We start from the raw sequence: 19,580 nt of genomic DNA on the forward strand, positions 1-19,580 counted from the left end.
CCCCTCAAAGCCTTGCCGTGACGTCCCCACCCAGCGTTCTACGTTGGCTTTGTTTGACCAGCAGTATGACAGGAATATTTCAAAAGAACTTCTATGAAGAAATCAAGGCACAAACGTACCAAGAGGGGTCGCTTCAAAGCCAGCAGACCTTCAGCTTTCGTGGCCTTGACTGTCCTGTTGGTCCCTGACGTGATCTAATTTGTGTTTTTGCTGAGCCGGGAGTTTCAGTGGTAGTTATGAGGGGTGGAGCTGTGGGAGCAAAACCTCTGCTTGTGGGTGAGCCCAGCACCCACCTCTGCTCCCAGCTTTGATACTTTTTGCCTATTGGTACAAAGCTACTCTGCCAGGGTAGGTTTTTTAAATTGCTAGGCGAGGTGGCCGATGTGAAAAGATCTGAGAACACGATAGTTCTTAGTTGTTAAGAAGATGTTTTTGGTGGCAGGGCACGTCAAATACAAGGAAGACCCAGCTCTGTGATGTTGACAAGCTTCCTGCAGAGGTTCAGAGGGCAACTCATCCTGGAACTGTCTCATTCATCAAAGGCTCCCAGGAGTGCAGAAACCACACATCAGAAGAGAGACTGGAGAGGGACTTCCCTGGTGGTCCAGTGGTTAGGACTTGGCACTTTCACTGCCGTGGCCCAGGTTCAATCCCTGGTCGGGGAACTAAGATCCTGCAAGCCAAAAGAAAAAAAAAAAAAAAATTCAACGTAGAACTACCATGTGATCCAGCAATTCCAATTCTGGATATTTGCCTCAGAGAGTTTGAGTTGCCTCAAAGCAGGGACTCAAAGGCATGTTTGTACACCCATGAGCACAGCAGAATTATTCACAAGAGCCAAAAGGAGGAAGCATCCCACGTGTCTGTTGACTGATAAATGGATAAACAAAATGGAGTGTATTCGTACAAGGTGGTGTTATTCAGCCTTAAAAAGGAAGGAAATTTTTTTTTTCATAAATGTATTTATTTTTGGCTGCGTTGGGTCTTCGTTGCTGCACGCGGGCTTTCTCTAGTTGCGATGAGCGGGGGCTACTGTTCGTTGTGGTGTGCGGGCTTCTCACTGCAGTGGCTTCTCTTGTTGCGGAGCACAGGCTCTAGGCACACAGGCGTCAGTAGTCGTGGCTCGCGGGCTCTAGAGCGCAAGCTCAGTAGTTGTGGCGCACGGGCTTAGCTGCTCCGCGGCATGTGGGATCTTCCCGGACCAGGGCTCGAACCCGTGTCCCCTGCACTGGCAGGCAGATTCTTAACCACTGCGCCACCAGGGAAGCCCCCAGGAAGAAAATTCTAACACATGCTATGACATGGATGAGCCTTGAGGACATCATGCCCAGTGAAATAAGCCAGTCACAAAAAGACAAATACCGTGTGATTCCACTCGTGTGAGGTCCCTAGAGCAGTCCAGCTGAGAAACAGAAAGTAGAACAGTGGCTGCCAGGGGCTGGAGGGAGGGGGAGTCAGTGCTGAAAAGAGAGGGGTTTCAGTTCGGGATGAAGGTGAGGGACGGCGGTTCTGGAGAGGGGTGGTGGTGGTGATAGCTGCACAGCAGTGTGGTTGGACTTAATGCCACAGAGCTGGACACTAAAGATGGTTAAAATGGTCAATTTTACAGGGTGTATATTTTAACAGAGTTTAAAACAAGAGGTAACGGACTGAAAGTGAGGTTAGTCTGGAGTCACAGCTGGGACAGGAAGCACGTGACTCCTGAGAGGGGAGTTTGGGCCAAAGCCTCATTATACTTGCTGAACGGGTGGCAGCCCTGCCACAAGCGGCATCTGGAAGCTGGACCCCTGGCCACCCCTCTTCCCCATCGCAGCCACGCCCTTTAGCAGATGACAGGTAAGTTCACATTCCTTGCTCCTCCTCGTTTCCCTCGTGGCAGAGTGGAAAGAGCTTGGGATGGACTGTCAATCAAGACTTGAGTTCTTGTCCTTTCCCCTCCCTGGGCCTCCCCACCCCTCCCCGGCCTCCCTCAAGCCCAGGGGCTGGAGACGCACAGAGCTCCCTGCGGCCAGACGGTCCCTGCTGGAGCTCACGTCTGCGTCTCTCTCAGTCCATTGTCGGCCTATGGTTTTCACGGTTGTTTCCTGTTTTTGTCCTTTCTCTTCCCTCCCCTGCTCTGTCAACCACACAACCAACTTAGAGGCATGGGGCTGCCTCCCTGCCATGGGCCACGTGGGCCCAGGCCATCCAGGAAGCTTCCTTCTAGTTTGCTAAGAGCTTTTATCATGAAAGATGTTGAATATCATCATTTTTTTTTCTAGATCTACTAAGATGATCATAGTTTTTTTTCTTCTTAAATCTATTAATGTAAGTTTTTAGTTTGGGCTCCTTCAAAAATAGAGCCTGGAACAAGGACTTCAGTTCGGGTAGGTTATTTGAGAGGTGATGCCAGGAAGCAGGGAGCGAAGGAGAAAAAGCCAATTAACGATGCATAATTGCTGTTGCAGCTGTAGGCAAAGGAAGTTCAAATCTGTGGGGACCTCTGATAAGTCTACAGGATGCTTCCCAGAATTGCCTTCCCCAAAAGAAGGAGACTGGAGCCTGTATCCACCAGCTCCTGTTTCATCTTAGGGATGAAAGGGTTTCATCTTAGAGAACTTAACTCTTCCTATGCTTCAGGGAAACACTAGCAAGCAGATAAGCGACTCCTAAAGCCCTTGAAGAAGACCCTGAGGCAAAACGCAAAAAGCAACATGATATAAGCTTGAGGTGAGACACTGGAGCATAAGGTGAGTCTAAGCTTGCAGGAAATTATGTGCTGTAAATACAGTGGATGTCAGAGGAGGGCAGAAGTAATGTGACATAGAGCACCGAAGTTTACTATTACCAACAATAATAAATGACATATGTAGATTTCTCTTCTGTTGTTAGACTACCTTTGCATAGCTGAGATAAGCCCAACTTGGACATGATGTCTAGTATTTTTAATATACTGCTAGATTTGGTTTGTTTGTATTTTTCTTACTGTTGCATTTATATTCATGAGTGAGACTGGCTTCTAATTTTCCTTTTTCATCCTATTCTTGTCTCATTTTGGTATTAAGGTTACACTGGCCTCATAGAAAGAGTTAAGAGTGTGTTCCTGCGATTTGCATTCTCAGAAAGAGTTTTTATAAAATTAGAATTATCTCTACTTAAACTTCTGGAACACTATCTAGACTTGGTATTTCCTTTGTGGGAAGATTTCAAATTATGGATTTAATTTTGTTTTTAGTTTGTTTTTAATATTCTACATATGAATTAAATCATATGGTATTTGTCTTTTTCCATCTGACTTATTTCACTTAGCGTAATGCCCCCAAGGTCCATCCGTGTTGTCACAAATGGCAAGATTTCATCTTTTTTTAAAAGAATATTTATTTATTTACTTATTTATTTGGCTGCATCGGGGCTTAGTTGCGGCATGCGTTGCGGCACGTGGGATCTTTCGTTGTGGCTCGCGGGCTCTACTTTGTGGTGTGCGGGCTTCCTCTAGCTGTGGCATGGATTTAATTTCTTTAATAGCTGTAGAACCATTCAGGCTTCTTATTTCTTCTTAAATCAAGTTAGGTAAGTTCTGTTTTTTCTAAGATTTGGTCTACTTTGTTTCATATTTCTGGACATAAATGATTTATAGTCTTTTTAATTTTAACTTTATTGAAGTATAGTTGATTTATAATGTTGTATTAATAAAATTTTCAATTATGGTAAAATACACATAACATAAAATTCACCATTTAACTGGTTTTAAATGTACTGTTTTAAAGATGGTTGTGTTACATTTACACTGTTTTGCAACAAATCTCGAAAACTTTTTATCTTGCAAAACTGAAACTCTATACCCATTAAACAAACAACTCACCATTTCCCCCTGCCCCCAGGCCCTGGCAACCACAGTTCTACTTTGTTTCTATGAATTTTTTTTTTTTTTTTTTTTTTTTTTTTTTTTTGTGGTACGGTGGGGCCTCTTCCGTTGCGGAGCACAGGCTCCGGACGTGCAGGCTCAACGGCCATGGCTCACGGGCCCAGCCGCTCCACGGCATGTGGCATCTTCCTGGACCAGGGCACGAACCCGTGTCCCCTGCATCGGCAGGCGGACTCTCAACCACTGCGCCACCAGGGAAGCCCTGTTTCTATGAATTTGTATAGGCTTCTTCTTTTTTGAATTATAACATTATTTTAATTTTTTAAATTGAAGTATAATGTACAATATTATGTAAGCTTCAGGTGTTCTACGTAGTGGTTTGGCATTTGCATACATTATGAAATAATCACGATAAGTCTGTTAATCATCTGTCCCCATATGGAGTTATTACAATATTATTGGCCATATTCCTTATAGTGTGTGTTACATCCCTGTGGCTCATTTTGTAACTGGAGTTTTGTACCTCTTAATCCCATTCGCCTATTTTGTACCCCTCTCCACCCCTTTCTCTCTGGTAACCACCCATTTGTTCTCTGTATCTATGAGCCTGTTTTTTGTTTGGTTTTATTTGTTTTGTTTTTTATTTTATTTTTTAATTTTTTAATAGACCTTTATTGGAGTATAATTGCTTCACAATACCGTGTTAGTTTCTGTTGCACAATGAAGTGAATCAGCCATATGCATACACATGTCCCCATATCCCCTCCCTCTTGAGCCTCCCTCCCATCCTCCCTATCCCACCCCTCCAGATGGTCGCAGAGCACCAAGCTGATCTCCTTGTGCTATGCTGCTGCTTCCCACCAGCCAACTATTTTATATTCAGTAGCGTATATATGTCGATGCTACTCTCACTTCACCCCAGCTTCGCCCTCCCACCCCATGTCATCAAGTCCATTCTCTATGTCTACCTCTTTATTCCTGCCCTGCAACTAGGTTCATCAGTACCATTTTTTTAGATTCCATATATATGCACTACCATACGGTATTTGTTTTTCTCCTTCTGACTTACTTCACTCTGTATGACAGACTCTAGGTCCATCCACCTCACTACCAATAACTCAATTTCGTTTCTTTGTATGGCTGAGTAATATTCCATTGTATATATGTGCCACGTCTTCTTCATCCATTCATCTGTTGATGGACATCTAGGTTGGTTCCATGTTCTGGCTATTGTAAATAATGCTGCAATGAACACTGTGGTGCATGTCTCTTTCTGAATTATGGTTTTCTCAGGTTATATACCCAGCAGTGGGATTGCTGGGTCATATGATAGTTCTATTTTAAGTTTTTTAAGGAACCTCCATACTGTTTTGCATAGTGGTTGTATCAATTTACATTCCCACCAACAGTGTAGGAGGGTTCCCTTTTCACCCCACCCTTTCCAGTATTTATTGTTTCTAGCTTTTTTGATAATGGCCATTCTGACCGGCGTGAGGTGATACCTCATTGTAGTTTTGATTTGCATTGCTCTAATAATTAGTGATGTAGAGCATCTTTTCCTGTGCCTCTTGGCCATCTGAATGTCTTCCTTAGTGAAATGTCTATTTAGGTCTTCTGCCCATTTTTTTTTTTTTTTTTTTTTTTTTGCGGTACGCAGGCTTCTCACTGCTGTGGCCTCTCCTGTTGCGGAGCACAGGCTCCAGACGTTCAGGCTCAGCGGCCATGGCTCATGGGCCCAGCCACTCCGCGGCACGTGGGATCTTCCCAGACCGGGGCACGAACCCGCGTTCCCTGCATCGGCACGCGGACCCTCAACCACTGCGCCACCAGGGAAGCCCTTCTGCCCATTTTTTAACTGGATTGTTTGTGCTTTTTATATTGAGCTCTATGAGCTGTTTGTATATTTTGGAGATGAATCCTTTGTCTGTTGTTTCATTTGCAAATATTTTCTCCTATTCTGAGGGTTGTCTTTTTGTCTTGTTTATGGTTTCCTTTGCTTTTTGCTTAAAAGCAAAACTTTTTAAGTTTAATTAAGTCCCATTTGTTTATTTTTGTTTTGATTTCTGTTCCTCTAGAAGGTGGGTCAAAAAAGATCTTGTGGTTTATGTCAAAGAGTGTCTTTCCTATGTTTTCCTTTAAAAGTTTTACAGTGTCTGGTCTTACATTTAAGTCTTTAATCCATTTGGAGTTTATTTTTGTGTAGAGTGTTAAGTAGTGTTCTAATTTCATTCTTTTACATGTAGCTGTGCAGTTTTCCCAGCACCACTTATTGAAGAGGCTGTCTTTTCTCCATTGTATGTTTTTGCCTCCTTTGTCGTAAATTAGGTGCCCATAGGTGTGTGGGTTTATCTCTGGGCATTCTATCCTGTACCACTGATCTATATTTCTGTTTTTGTGCCAGTACCATGCTGTCTTGATTACTGTAGCTTTGTGGTATAGTTTGGAGCCAGGGAGTCCGATTCCTCCAACTCCGTTTTTCTTTCTCAAGATTGTTTTTGCTATTCAGGGTCTTTTGTGTTGCCATACAAATTTTAAGATTTTTTGTTCTAATTCTGTGAAGAATGCCATTGGTAGTTTGAAAGGGATTGCATTGAATCTGTAGATTGCTTTGTGTAGTATAGTCATTTTCACAATATTGATTCTTCCAATCCAAGAACATGGTATATTTCTTCATCTGTTTATGTCATCTTTGATTTCTTTCATCAGTGTTTTATAGTTTTCTGAGTATAAGTGTTTCGCCTCCTTAGGCAAGTTTATTCCTAGGTATTTTATTCTTTTTGTTGCAATGGTAAATGGGAGTGTTTCCTTAATTTCTCTTTCTGATATTTCGTTGTTGGTGTATAGGAATGCCAGAGATTTCTGTTCATTAATTTTGTATCCTGCAACCTTACCAAACTCATTGATTAGTTCTAGTAGTTTTCTGGTGGCATCTTTAGGATTTTCTATGTATAGTATCATGTCATCAGCAAAGAGTGACAGTTTTACTTCTTCTTTTCCAATTTGTATTCCTTTTATTTCTTTTCTTCTCTGATTGCTGTGGCTAGGACTTCCAAAACTATGTTGAATAAGAGTTGCAAGAGTGGACGTCCTTGTCTTGTTCCTGATCCTAGTGGAAATGCTTTCAGTTTTTCACCATTGAGTATGATGCTTGCTGTGGGTTTGTCATATATGGCCTTTATTATGTTGATGTAATTTTTGTTTTTTATTTGCCATGCCACGCAGCTTGCAGGGTCTTAGTTTCCCGACCAGGGACTGAACCCACACCCTCGGCAGTGAAAGCTCAGAACCCTAACCACTGGACTGCCAGGGAATTCCCATTTGGTTTTTTTTCAGATTCCACATATAAGTGAGATCATACAGTATTTGTCTTTCTCTGTCTGACTCACTTCATTTAGCATAATACCCTCTAGATCCATCTATGTTGTCACTAATGGCAAGATTTCATTTTTTATGGCTGAATAATACTCCATTGTATAGATATACCAACCACATCTTTATCCATGCATCTATCAGTGAACACCACCAACAGTACACAAGAGTTCCCTTTTCTCCACATCCTTGCCAACGCTTTTTATTTGTTTTCTTTTTGATGACAGCCATTCTGACAGGTGTGAGGTGATATCTCATTGTGTTTTTGATTTGCATTTCCCTGATGATTAGTGATGTTGGGCATCTTTTCATGTCTGTTGGCCATCTGTATATCTTCTTTGGAAAAATGTCTCTTCAGGTTCTCTGCCCGTTTTTTTTTTAAATTAATTAATTAATTTGGTTGCGCCAGGTCATAGTTGCGGTATGCAGGATCTTTAGTTGTGGCATGTGGGATCTAGTTCCCTGATCAGGGATTGAACCTGGGCCCCCTGCATTGGGAGTGTGGAGTCTCAACAACTGGACCACCAGGAAAGTCCCCTCTGCCCATTTTTTAATAGGGGTTTTTTTTTTTTATGTTGAGTTGTATGATTCTTTGTATATTTTGTCTATTAACCCCTAATTGGATATAACATCTGCAAATATCTTCTCCCATTTAGCAGGCTGCCTTTTTGTTTTGTTGATAGTTTCCTTCATTGTGCAAAAGCTTTTTAATTTGACGTATTTGTTTATTTTTGCTTCCCTTGCCTGAGGAGACATATCCAAAAATTATTGCTAAGACCAATGCCAAAGAGCATGCCGCCTATGTTTTCTTCTAGGAATTTTATGGTTTTGTTTATTGGGATTTTAAAAATTATTATTACTGGTTCAGTTACATTACTGGTAATAAGTCTGTTCATATTTTCTATTTCTTCCTGATTCAGTCTTGGGAGATTGAACGTTTCTAGGAATTTATCCATTTCTTCTAGGTTGTCCATTGTATTGGTTTATAATTGTTCACAGTAATCTTTTATGACCCTTTTTATGTCTGAGGTGTTTTTGTAACTTCTCTTTTGGTTCTGATGAGTTTGGCTAAAGGTTTATCAATTTTGTTTATCTTTTTGAAGAACCAGCTCTTAGTTTCACTGATCTTTCCTATTGTTTTTTGTTTGTTTGCTTTTAGTCTCTATTTCATTTATTTCTACTCTGATCTTTATTATTTCTTACCTTCTACTAACTTTGGGTTTTGTTCTTCTTTTTCTAGTTCCTTTAGGTGTAAGGTTAGATTGTTCATTTGTATAGTCTTCTTTTTAATCTTGTAGTTATGTAGTTATTTTTATTCCTAATAATGTTTATTTGTGCTTTCCTTTGTTTATAAGTAAATTCCAGCAGAGATTTGCCTGTTCTACTGGTTTTTTCAAGGCACTAACTTTTGGTTTTATTGATCCTGTCTACCATATCTTTGTTTTCTATTTTATTGATTTCTGTTCTTTATTATTCTCTTCTGAGTTTACTTTTGGGTTTACTTTGTTGTTCTTTTTATAACTTCTTGACTTCTTACTTAAATTGGATACTTATTTCATACACTTTTCTAACACAAGCATTCAAGATTATAAATTTCCCTTTAAGTACCACTTTTGATGCATCCAACTAATTATAATCTATGATATTTTCATTATCACTCAAATCTAAGAATTTTAAAATGTGTCATTTATGATTTTTTCTTTGACCCATGGATGAGTATGTTTTTAAATTACCAAATATATAAGGGTCTTAAAACTTGTCTTTTTGATGAATTTGTATTCTCTATAGGTGCAGATCAAGCTTTTACACTGTATGTTTCAGCTCTTCCATTCATTTACTGATTTTTTTGTCCGCTTCATTATTCATAATTGAGAGACATTGTATTAAAATTTCTTGCTGTGATGATGGTTTTATCTCTTTGTAGTTCCTTCAAACTAAGTGCTTACAAGTTTAGAACTATTATAATTTCCTGATGAATTGACCCTTTAATCTAGGTACTCACTCTATCCCTAATAAATATCAATATTTTTGTCTTAAAAGTCCTCTTTGTCTGATACGAATAGACCTTTTCTGGCTTTCTTTTGGTTAGCTTTTGCCTGGTATATCTTTTTCCATTCTTTGACTTTCAACCATTCCATACTCTTAATCATTACATGTGTCTTGTAAACAATGTGGAACTGGGTTTTCTGTTTAAATATTTTAAAAATCGAATCTGAGATGAGAATTTAGGCATGACTGAGTACATGACTTCCACTAAACCCTGCTAAGAACTGAGTTTAAGAGCCTGCATTTTCAACAGCAATCCATAGTCAGTAAGAACTCTAACCCAGAAGGTTGCCTTCAAGGTAGTGTGTTTGAGCTGCTTTTTTTTTTTTTTTTTTTTTTTGGAGACTTTTTTTTTCCTAAGAGCAGTTTTAGGTTCACAGCAAAACTTAGGGGAAGGTAGAGATTTCCCACAAACCTCCTGTCCCCACGCACGCACAGCCTCCCCCATTACCAACACCCCCCCACCCCCCCACCAGAGTGGGACATTTGTTATGACTGATGAACCTGCATGGACACATCATTATCGCCCACAGTCCATAGTTTACATTAGGGTTCACTCTTGGTGTTGTACATTCTATGGGTTTGGACAAATGTATAATGACACACATGCACCACTGTAGTATCATACAGAGTAGTTTCCCTGTCCTAAAAATCCTCTGTGCTCTGCCTGTTCATCCCTCCCTCCCTTTAATCCCTGACAACCACTGATCATCCAACCAACTACTCATCATTCCTAAATTCTCACCTCAGTTCTGTCACCTAATTCACCTGAGCCCCAAGTTCCTCAGATGCACAATCAAAATGTGTAGACTTGGTGTGATAATTAAATGAGATAATGTATTAAAACCTTAACTTAGTCCCTAGAAAAGAATAGGTGTCAATTAAATGCTAGTTTCCTTTTCCTTCCTCCTTCTCTTAGTAATCTGAAATCACGTTTAGCTGAGAAAAAAAAGAGAAGAAAGTGCCCAGGGACAGTGTGTATCACCAGAAATCTAAGAGCAGGGGAGGGTAGGGGGCAGAGGAAGGAGGTAAACATCCAGCTATTGCCTCCTAAACCCTATTTCCAACTTGGAAAATCCCTACGCAGAGGGGACTCCCACAGTGTGTCCTGTGGGATTTGGGGCTCCCCAGATCTGAGGCTTGTAGGCAGCGCTGTCCTGTGTGTACACACAGCGCACGGGAATCCCGTGTGCACACACATCACTCACACACACGTGTGCCCCCGGCGCTCCCCCCATCTGCCTGGCTTATCAGCTGCTTCCCAGCTTCCTCTGCTTGGCTTCTTAGAGACCTGGGACCCTGGGAGCCAGCCTTCCACGTGGCCTCCCCAAGACCACTCAGATAACGAGAGGAAATGTGGTCATCAGCTCACAGAAGGCTGGGGGTTCCGGCTGCGGCTCCAGGCCACCACTCCCTGACCTGCGCCCTCCATCTCTCTCCAGGCGGTTCTCGGCTGTTCCCTGGGAGCCCGTGGACGCCACTCGAGATGTCCCCTTTTGGTGGCTGGGGACTGCTCTCGGCCTTCCTCGCCCTGCTCTGCTGCACAGGTGAGCCTGGGGTTCCTGACGGGGCGCGTGCCAGCCAGGACCCCCTCCCCTTCAGGCAGGGAAGGGGGTCCCGGTCCTGAAGTCGCTGAGGCTTTGAACACAGAGGCTGTCCGCCATGGGTACAGGATGCTGTGCCAGCCTGGCTTCCCCATGACCCTGGGCAGCGGGTAGGGGTCCTGGCCTTTTGGGAACCAGACCCCATAACTTCATGGTGTGTGGATGTGGCAGGCTGTGGAGACTAAATGGAGAGGTGAAGGGAGGCTGGGGTTCAAGGGCAGGTGAGGGCACGCCCCAGCTAGTCTTCAGTGGTGGCCCAGGGGTCAGCAGAGGGCAGCAGAGGGCATCACCTTGTGGCGACCATGAAAGCGAAAACGAAGCCCCTTCCAGGAGGTCCAGGGGACCGTGAAGGAAAATGCCTCCGTGGGCTGAGCACTCTGTTTTGGACAACCTGCCAGGTGCTTTCACGACCACCCTGCAGGAAAGGGATTACTAGCCCATTTGACAGATGGAGAAACTGGGGCTCAGAGAGAGAAAGCACTTTGCCCAAGGCCACACAGCTGGTACCTGGCAAACTCAGGTTTCAAATCCAGCTCTCTCTCCCTGCAAAGCCCCTCTTTTGCCCCTTCATTATATGCCACTAGCTGAGGGCTAAGTGGGGGGTCTACGGGTGTGGCAGGAGCACAGGACACAGGACGGGCCCAGCTGGCTGGGATCAAGGACCTTCTGGTCTTCACCGAGTGGGAGGCGAGCGCCGAAGGCCTGAAATGCTTCGTGCCTGAAACATTTCTTGGCTCTGTGCCACACACAGGGTATTGTGCTGAGCACAAAGGGAAATATGCGAAATCTGGGCCTTGCCTTCTAGAAGCTCCAGAATGTCCAAGGGAGAGCCAGCATGAATATGAGTCATTTGCAAGGTGGTCCCATTACCTTCCTGACCTCGCCTCCCCCTCCTTCCTCCTCGCTGAGCTCCAGCCATCTGGTCTCCTCCCCACCCAGGGTCTCTGCGCTGGCGGTTCCCTCCCCCCACAGATACCTGCCTGCTGGGCTCCCCACCACCACCACCCCGACCTCCTTCATTCTTTGCTCAAATGTCGGTGTTTCCGTGAGGCCTGTGCTGACTACACTATTTAACACGGCAACCCCACCCCACTCCCTATTTCCTTTCCTAGGCATTTACCACCAACTGACAAGCTGGCTAGTTCACTTGTCTATTATTGTCTGTCTCCTTCGCTGCAATGTGACCGCCGCAAGGGCAGGGTTTGGTCTGCTTTGGTCCCTGCTGGATCCCCAGAGCCTAGAACAGTGCCTGGCACACAGCCGGTGTTCAAAAAGGATTGCAAAGAAGAGAGGAAAGGAGGGAGGGAAGAGTCGAACCCATGGCCATGGGGGCTCAGAGGACACAGTCCACCTCCATTTCAGAGAGGCCTTCGTGAAGGAGGGGACATTTGGGCTGGGCCTCGTAGGTCGAATAAGATCCCTCTCCATGGAGATAGAAGATGTGCATGAGAAAGACTAATCTGGAGGCGACGAGCTGGAGGAACAGCAACCAGAGGCAGGGAGACAGCTGCAGGGGGGTCACAGTCTCTGTGGTCTAGACCCAAGGCGATAAGGTCTGAACAAGGGGAGAGGAGCAGAGGGGACCTCTACCCCTTATCAGACTGCCCGCTGCGGGCAGCTCCACTGGGCAGGGCAGCAGGGACTTCTCCTGCCTAGTGTTTCTGGTCTTCCAGGGTCTGGCGAGGAGGCGTTCGAGGTACGCATGTGGCCAGAGCAGCTGATGGTGGAGTCCGGGGAGTCTCAGGTGATTAACTGTAGTACCACCTGTACCCAGCCCAACACCGGTGGTCTGGAGACCACCCTACACAAGACTCTCCTGGCGGAACAGGATCAGTGGAAGCTGTATGAGGTCTTCAACATCTCCCAGGACACAGATGTCATTTGCCATTTCACTTGCTCCGGGAAGCAGGAGTCCAAGAGCCTGAACATCAGTGTGTTCCGTGAGTGTGGCACCGCGGGGCCCTGCTCCCCTAGGCCAGAGCCTGTGTCTACCGAACACATGCAGAGCTGCTCTGTTACTGCTGCTGGGTGCTCTCGTTATGGCCCCCACTTCCCTGGGCTCCTGGACCCAGTCCATGGGCTCAGAATCTTCTCACACCCTCCCCTGGTCTCCTTGAGCCTGTTGGCAACCCTGGTTTTGAGGTTTGCTCAGAGGAGGACAATTCAAGCAAGGTTTAGACAAATCTAAAAGCTGTTTCCCATGCCGTGCTACAGTCTCCTCCTAGCTTGGTAGCACCCCATCACCAGGACACCCTGCGCCCCATGACAAGCAGTGGGGGCCCCATCAGGAGGGCTGGTACACTCTGCAGTAGCCCACTGGCCTCCCGGAGAGAAGGCTGAGGCGTGGTTTTATCTCCCCCTGAGGGCCCTTGGCAAATGTGTGACCATCACACACACACCTGCCCAGAGGCCATGGAGACCCTGGAGAGACTGGGATTCTCTCAACAGCTTGGCACCAAGGGTATCGCTCGAAACTGTCATCAGTGGATCAGATGAATAGAAAGATGTCCTATACCTAACATATTATCCTGGGGTAATGGGGGCAAGGCATTCTAGTTCAAAAAGGAACCCAGGGTACCACCGAGTTTAATAGCTAAGGGCTAGAGGTAGCTCAGAGCCCGATCCTAAGAACCAAGGCAGGTCTGACTCCGGCCTCCACCTCTGAAGTGAAGAATCTCACAGCTCATGATCCAGTTCCAATGAGTACTCCCTTCTAAGTCTCTCTCAGCATAATTGTCCAACCATTTAATTTTTGAAATTTGTATTTAATTTTTGGAGAGGATGGAGACAGGTCCAAAACTTTTATATCTTTCTAGTTGACTGTACAGATTCTGGACCTTTTCTTTGTAGACACCAGGCTACCTCCATTCTTGTCCATTCCAGAATTCATGTCCATAAAACAACCACCCAGTACACCTTCACCCTGAACTGCTTTCTCCTTCCTCTTTTTACACTTTAGAGCAGCCAGGCCCCAGCCCACTTCCTGAGAACACTGTGGTGACGGGGATGGTCCTGGCTGGGTGGAGCCTGCTGGAACTGCACCCCCATCCTGACCAGACCTTGCTTCCTTCTTTCCTTCAGACCCTCCAAAGCAAGTGCTGCTGAAGTTATGGCCCACTTTAGTGGCTGTAGGGAGATCGTTCACCATCCAGTGCAGGGTGCCCTCTGTGGCACCCCTCGAAGGTCTCACTGTCACCCTGCTCCATGGCAGTGAGATCGTATACAGCCAGACCTTTGTGGGGACAACACTTTCCCCCCAAGAGGCCATGGTCACCCACAACACCATGGCTCACCGGGAAGACGACCGCCACAACTTCTCCTGCCGGGCCGAGATGGACCTGCGCTCTCGCGGCGGGGACCTCATTCACAGCGTCTCAGATCCCCAGGCGCTCGACGTCTATGGTGAGGGGGAGCCCCCGGAGGAGGAGGGAAGGAGAGGGCGTTCACTTTCAGCCCCTCGTGGGAGGAAAACACCTCTGCCCCACTCTCTGCCAGCTCAGGGGGAGGCACCCAGGAACTTGATCCCAGGAGTTCCCTGGAGCTCTCTCCAAGTTGCCAGCTTGGACCCCAGCTAGCTGCTTGGCCATTAACAAGCTGGGTGACCTTAACCAAGTCAAGCTCCTCTCTCTGGCCTTGGCCCCTCTCTGCAATGACAAGTGTAGCCTGACTGACCCTTAAGATCCCCTGGAGCCCTGCTGTTCTGTGACTCTAGATGACCTAGATGTTCTCTGTCTTCTGAGAGTTTGGTAGAAGCTCCCTCAGCTCTGCCCAAGGAGGGGCTCGGCCTGGACCACGCCACTGTCCAGGCGGTGGTGTCCAGCAACCACGTGCTGGTGCCAGGAGCTGGCGGCAGGGGGACATCCGCCCTCACGGTCTCACAGAGGCCCAGCTGGTGGCCTGGACCCCGGCCCCCCTTTCCTCTAGTTGACATACCAGTTGCCACTCACCTCTGCAACACAGGGTGACTGCAGAAGGACGAGGGGTGGGGGGGTGATGGATGGACCTCTGCTCCCCCTCTGGCCCTGGTACCTGGGGCCAGAGGACTTCTAAGACCACTGCCCTCTCCCTCCCCAGAGCCCGCACAAGACAACCAGGTGGTGGCCATCATCACGGTCGTGTCAGTGCTGCTCTTCTTGTTTGTGACATCTGTCCTGCTGTGCTTTGTCTTTGGGCAGCAGTGGCACCAGAGGCGGACAGGTACCTACAGGGTGCAAGCCGCTTGGAGGAGGCTGAGGTGGGCCTACCGGGCATAGCCTACGTGAGCGGCATGGCCACCAGCACGGCGGCCACTGGGACTCAGCATGGCTCCTTAGGGCTGTGGTTCAGCCCTGGCTGAAGGACCACAACAAGCAGCAGAGGACGTCAGGGACCCTCCCTTTCCTAGTCTGAATACAAACACCTGGACTTAACCCTGTGCCTCAGTGTCTCCTCCTGGGAGTGGTCAGGAAGGGAGCCACCAGGCCCAGCCGGACTTCGGTCTCCAAATGTCCCCTCAGCCTCCCTCCACCCTCTCCTTCACGGGGGACTTCCAGAGCCCCGGGGAGTCCAGGCCCTGGGGCACCCCCATGCTGACCAGCCCAGGCACCAGACGCCCACCCTCATCGGACACTGAGCGACTCATTCCTACTGAGGGTGGGTGGGGAGATGCACCATGGCCTAGAGGGGCAGAGAGACACTCTGTTCCCACGTGGCCCTCTGGGACCGCAGGCCCTCTGTGTCGGAGCAGGGCATGGCTCTGACCTTTCCTTTCTGTCAACAGAGCCAGCTTCCAGGGGTAAGCGTGGGGGCCCCAAGGGCTCCGCTTCAGGATCTCCTCAGCCAGGCCTCCCCCATCACTCTGGGCCTGCAGAGAGCCACAGACAACAAAAGCTGTCCTCGCCTCTTACCTCCTGCTCGGTTATTGGGCCAACCCGAGACGCCGCAGTGCTGGCCATCCCCGGGGTGGGGGGTGAGGGAGTGGAGGTCGAGGGAGGGCTCTGGTTCCCAGGCCTCTGCCAGCCCAGGCAGCAATCATTGGGACAGGGTTGGGCTGTTATGTGACCGCCAGGGCCTGGACACTGCTCTAAGGGGCTCTCACCCTGAAGCAGAGATCAGGCTGGTTCAAGGTCTCCGTGGGGTAGAGAGGGGACTGACTGACCTCGGGGAGAGGGCCTAGTTGGGGCTGAGGGGGTAAGAAGGGCTGCCAGGCGTAGGTTCAGGGTTAGAAAAGCACTAGCGGGGCACACAGGGGCTCCAGGGCTATTTCCAGCCCTGCGATGAAGCTGGCATGGGTCCTGGGGCTGACGTCTGTCCTCACGGTAGGCTCTCGGCATCATAGTAGTCTGGGGGGAGACAGCACCCTCATCGTGACTCCCTCCTGCCTCAGTGGAGCCCAAGGAGGAAACTGGAACGGGATAGGCCGGTTGTCTGCGGCCATGACAGTAGGGGCCCTCAGCCCCACAGGGCGCATGGCCTTCCTGGCCTTTTGATCCACCGCCAGGCCTGGGCCCCACTGCCCACCCACCTGGTCCCTACCTGAAGCTGGGGGTACATCCACACCCACAGTCCCTGTGGCGCTGGGGGGTGGAGGTGGGGGCACGGCTCTCCTGGGACGGGGAGAGAAAAGAAAGAGCCCCATCAGAGGCCCCAGGCTAGCCTCTGGAATTTCACCCACAAGTTTCCCCACTCCAGCCTGACCCCTGGCCAGCTCTTCCAGCCCAGCCCCAGAGCAGGGCCCGGGCAGCACCCAGACCCTGGCCTCACTTACGTCCGCCTTTTCCCAGAGGTAGAAGGGTAGTGCTGAACCCTGGCCAAGTGCTGCAAGCAGGGCTGATGTAGGGGAGGGGAAAGGAGAGGGGCCGGCCAGGAGAGCAGGGGGCCCAGAGCAGGCATCAGGCAGGGCAGGTAGTGGTGGTGGAACACCAAAGGCCCCTCCTCCTGGGCTTCGGTCTCCTCCTCCTCTTCATACGCCGCCTCCTGTTGACCCTCCAGGTAGACCTGGGGATTGTACAAAGGGGAGGGGAGATGATACAGGATCACGCTCTCCCAGCCGCCACTCCTCCATTCCTCTAAATTATTTCTCCAGATACCCAGCACAAAATAGCTACTGTTTATTGGGCATTTACTACACACAAGCAAGGCTCTTTGGAGACATTTATTCCTTATTTTGCGGATGGGAAAAACTGAGGCTTGGAGGTTAAGTAACTTTTCTAAGGTCACCCAGCTAACAAGGCCAAGCAGGGACTGGAGGAATCCAGGTATGACTCCAGAGCTGGGGCCAGGAGTCCAGCAAGCTGCCCCTGGCCTCAGGATACGGGGTTACGGACAGGGTTCTTGGACTCTTTAATCAATAGAAATTGATAAGAAGCCAGCCAAGGAATTCAGGCTGGGAATTCACTGGGACTCACGCTGCACGAGGGAGTGAGAACAAGAGAGAGGTGCCCCCGGTCGCTCCCCCAGGAGAGTGGGCTGGTTCCTTAAATGGGGAGAGGGGAGGGACTGATTGGCGGGTTGGGCTGGAGGGGAGGCTTAGGTGGTCCGCCGACCCTCTTGGTGGCGCTGTGTGCAGGAATCATGCTCAGTACCCTACTTTTGCACCTCAGAAATGGCAACTGATTGGTGACCTTTTTGTATCTTATTGTTCATAATTGCCCCACCTGCGCATGCGTGCCATTATTTTTAGTCTCATTTCCTTTGTACTCTGCGGCTCGAAGAGACGTTTGTCCAGGTGCAAGCACTGCAGCACTGCAGCAAAGGGTCCCAGGTGCCAGCCTGTCTCAAGCCCCAGTCCCTGGACCCAATTGTGCCCCACTTGTTAAGGTAGGGCGCTCCTCCCAAGGGCCCCCTGACGGCCTGGGGGTGAAGGGGTGGCAGCAGCTCCTCAGGGTCTCCCTCTGCCTCGACTCCTCTGACCGGCCCCTCCATGAATCTCTGTCCGCTCCCTCCAAGCTGACAGGCATCCTCTCACCACCCGGCTGTCACCCCTCCAGACCTCTCAGGCTGCCCACTGCTGGCTGAATAAGGCTCAGCCTTAGAGCTCCTCCCCTCCCATGCACCCATCCCCTCCCCCTCCACCCCCCCCCGCCCCCCGCCACATATACACAGGGTTTCCTCCATTCTGTCTCCTGATTCTGCCCCTGCCCACCTCGATGGTGGACACACTCCTCACCTCCTCCAAACATCAGAATCCTGCCTGGCTTTCAAGGGCTGGTTCTAAGGCCACTTGCTCCTCCAAGGAGAAGCTCCTCATGCCCCAACCAGGTGGCCCTCACACTTTGTGGCCGTCACAGCCAAAGCTGCCTTGTATTCATAGTCATTCATTTATTCATTCACTTGTTCAACAAACAGCAATTGAACCCCTAATAAGTATCAGGCACGCTGCAGGCCCAGGGTACGATGGTGCCTGCCCTCCTGGGTCCGCAGTCCAATGGGGGATTCACTGCAGGGAAACCTTGAAAACAAGACCTGAGTGGTCTGGATTTGGGGACCCGCTACCTCCACTCCATGGAGGCTGACACGGGGGCCTGGCACATAACAGATGCCGAACAGACCTAGCCAGGTAGATGAGGGCTGGCTCCTGGCTCCCCTGCTGCCTGCTCCTTTTTCTCAGGGTGGGGGGAACCCTAAATGGATGCCCACCTCTGGCCCTGCAGGTGGGCAGCCCTGGTAGCCCACCCCCACTCCCCCACCTCCCGCCCACGCACCTGCGGGCCGGACCAGGCAAGCCCCGGGTTGAGCACCGCTGCCACCTGGCCACTCAGAAGCAGCTGGTGCATCTGCGCGTTCTGCAGCATCATCAGTTCCAGCAGGTCTAGGGGACGGGAGTTCAGCAGGCCCGCGCCAGAACCCCCCCTGCTCTTGCCCCGACCCCAGGGCCTTTTCCCCAACTCCAGCTTCGGGGGGAGGGCGGGGGAAGGAGGGGTGCAGCAAGGACGCCCAGAGAATGTGCCGGGCAGAGTGGGGTAAAAAGTGGGGAGATCCCGGAGTCTCACCTTCCTTCACGCGGCCCGGCCGTCGGGACGGAGGTGGGATGGCCCACAGGAGGGGCTGCGGAATGGTCACCCAGGGCTGGGGGGAGGGGGAGACTCAGTCAGACTAGGTGGGGAAGGGATGGGGACCCCCTCCTCGCTCCCCACGCCTTTGAGTCGCTTCCCTAACCTCGCAGGAGCTTCTCCCCTCCGCGTCCCCATGGCCTCCCTGTCAAGTCTCTTCCTCTCTGGCTGGGGTCGCTCTCCTCACCCACCCCCACTCCTCCAGGGTTCGGACCCTCCAGGGACAGCTCCCCAAGTCAGCCCACCCCTCCACCCCGCCCCCAAGGCCTTCCAGGTAAAGGCAGGCTCTGGTCCCCGACTCAGCCTTCACCGTCGGGGCTGCAGTCTGTGCTGGGGGATGACCCCAGCTCCCTCCAGTCCCCGAGGCCATGGCCAGCTGCTGCGGATCAGGGTTACCTTGACGACACTGGGCGACGCCAAAGTCTCCTCCTACGCATGCGCAGGTCCCGCCAGCGTTCCGGTGCCTGGGGCGTTCGCCCTTTGTCGCCGCCTCCTGCTCTTCTCTCTCCACCTCTAGGGACGACGGGTCCCGAGGACCCTCACCCCCACCCCCGGAGGCCCAACTCTCTCCCAGGTGTCCACATTCCAAACCCCCGCGCCGTGGCTGCCTGGGCATCGCGGCTCATCCCTCGCTGTACCTCGCACCCTTGGGCATCCCCGGCACGGAGCCTGGGGGGCCGAGTTTGT

At 49.6% G+C, this 19,580-nt stretch overlaps 2 protein-coding genes across 3 annotated transcripts; one reads left to right on the top strand and one right to left on the bottom strand.

Annotated features, from left to right (window-relative positions):
- The first annotated feature begins 1,752 nt into the window (after positions 1-1,752).
- Positions 1,753-15,201, top strand: ICAM2 (intercellular adhesion molecule 2). Of its 2 annotated transcripts, none has more exons than XM_082859968.1 (5): positions 1,753-1,836; positions 10,702-10,806; positions 12,537-12,803; positions 13,945-14,265; positions 14,938-15,201. In XM_082859968.1, the coding sequence occupies exons 1-5, from the start codon at positions 1,830-1,832 to the stop codon at positions 15,114-15,116; spliced, it is 879 nt and encodes a 292-aa protein (XP_082716094.1). In that variant the 5' UTR covers positions 1,753-1,829; the 3' UTR covers positions 15,117-15,201. The 2 variants fall into 2 exon arrangements, with proteins under 2 accessions (XP_082716094.1, XP_082716095.1); XM_082859969.1 differs by having other exon boundaries at positions 15,039-15,201.
- A 954-nt stretch (positions 15,202-16,155) lies between these two features.
- Positions 16,156-19,263, bottom strand: PRR29 (proline rich 29; the record flags this gene model as incomplete). Its single annotated transcript, XM_082860776.1, has 6 exons — positions 16,156-16,184; positions 16,378-16,448; positions 16,610-16,839; positions 18,546-18,652; positions 18,834-18,909; positions 19,204-19,263. 6 exons carry the CDS (start codon positions 19,261-19,263, stop codon positions 16,156-16,158), a joined length of 573 nt encoding a protein of 190 aa, XP_082716902.1.
- Positions 19,264-19,580: the final 317 nt, after the last annotated feature.

Source organism: Leucopleurus acutus (assembly GCF_964270905.1).
Source record: "Leucopleurus acutus genome assembly, chromosome: 19".
NCBI classification, from domain to species: Eukaryota; Metazoa; Chordata; class Mammalia; order Artiodactyla; family Delphinidae; genus Leucopleurus; species Leucopleurus acutus.

What these genes read in the sequence shown, in the direction of transcription:
- ICAM2 (XM_082859968.1), top strand. An exon ending in CGCCCTGCTCTGCTGCACAG is followed by an intron (nt 10,807 to 12,536) that starts GTGAGCCTGGGG and finishes CTGGTCTTCCAG; the next exon opens with GGTCTGGCGAGGAGGCGTTC. An exon ending in CCAGGCGCTCGACGTCTATG is followed by an intron (nt 14,266 to 14,937) that starts GTGAGGGGGAGC and finishes CTCCCTCCCCAG; the next exon opens with AGCCCGCACAAGACAACCAG.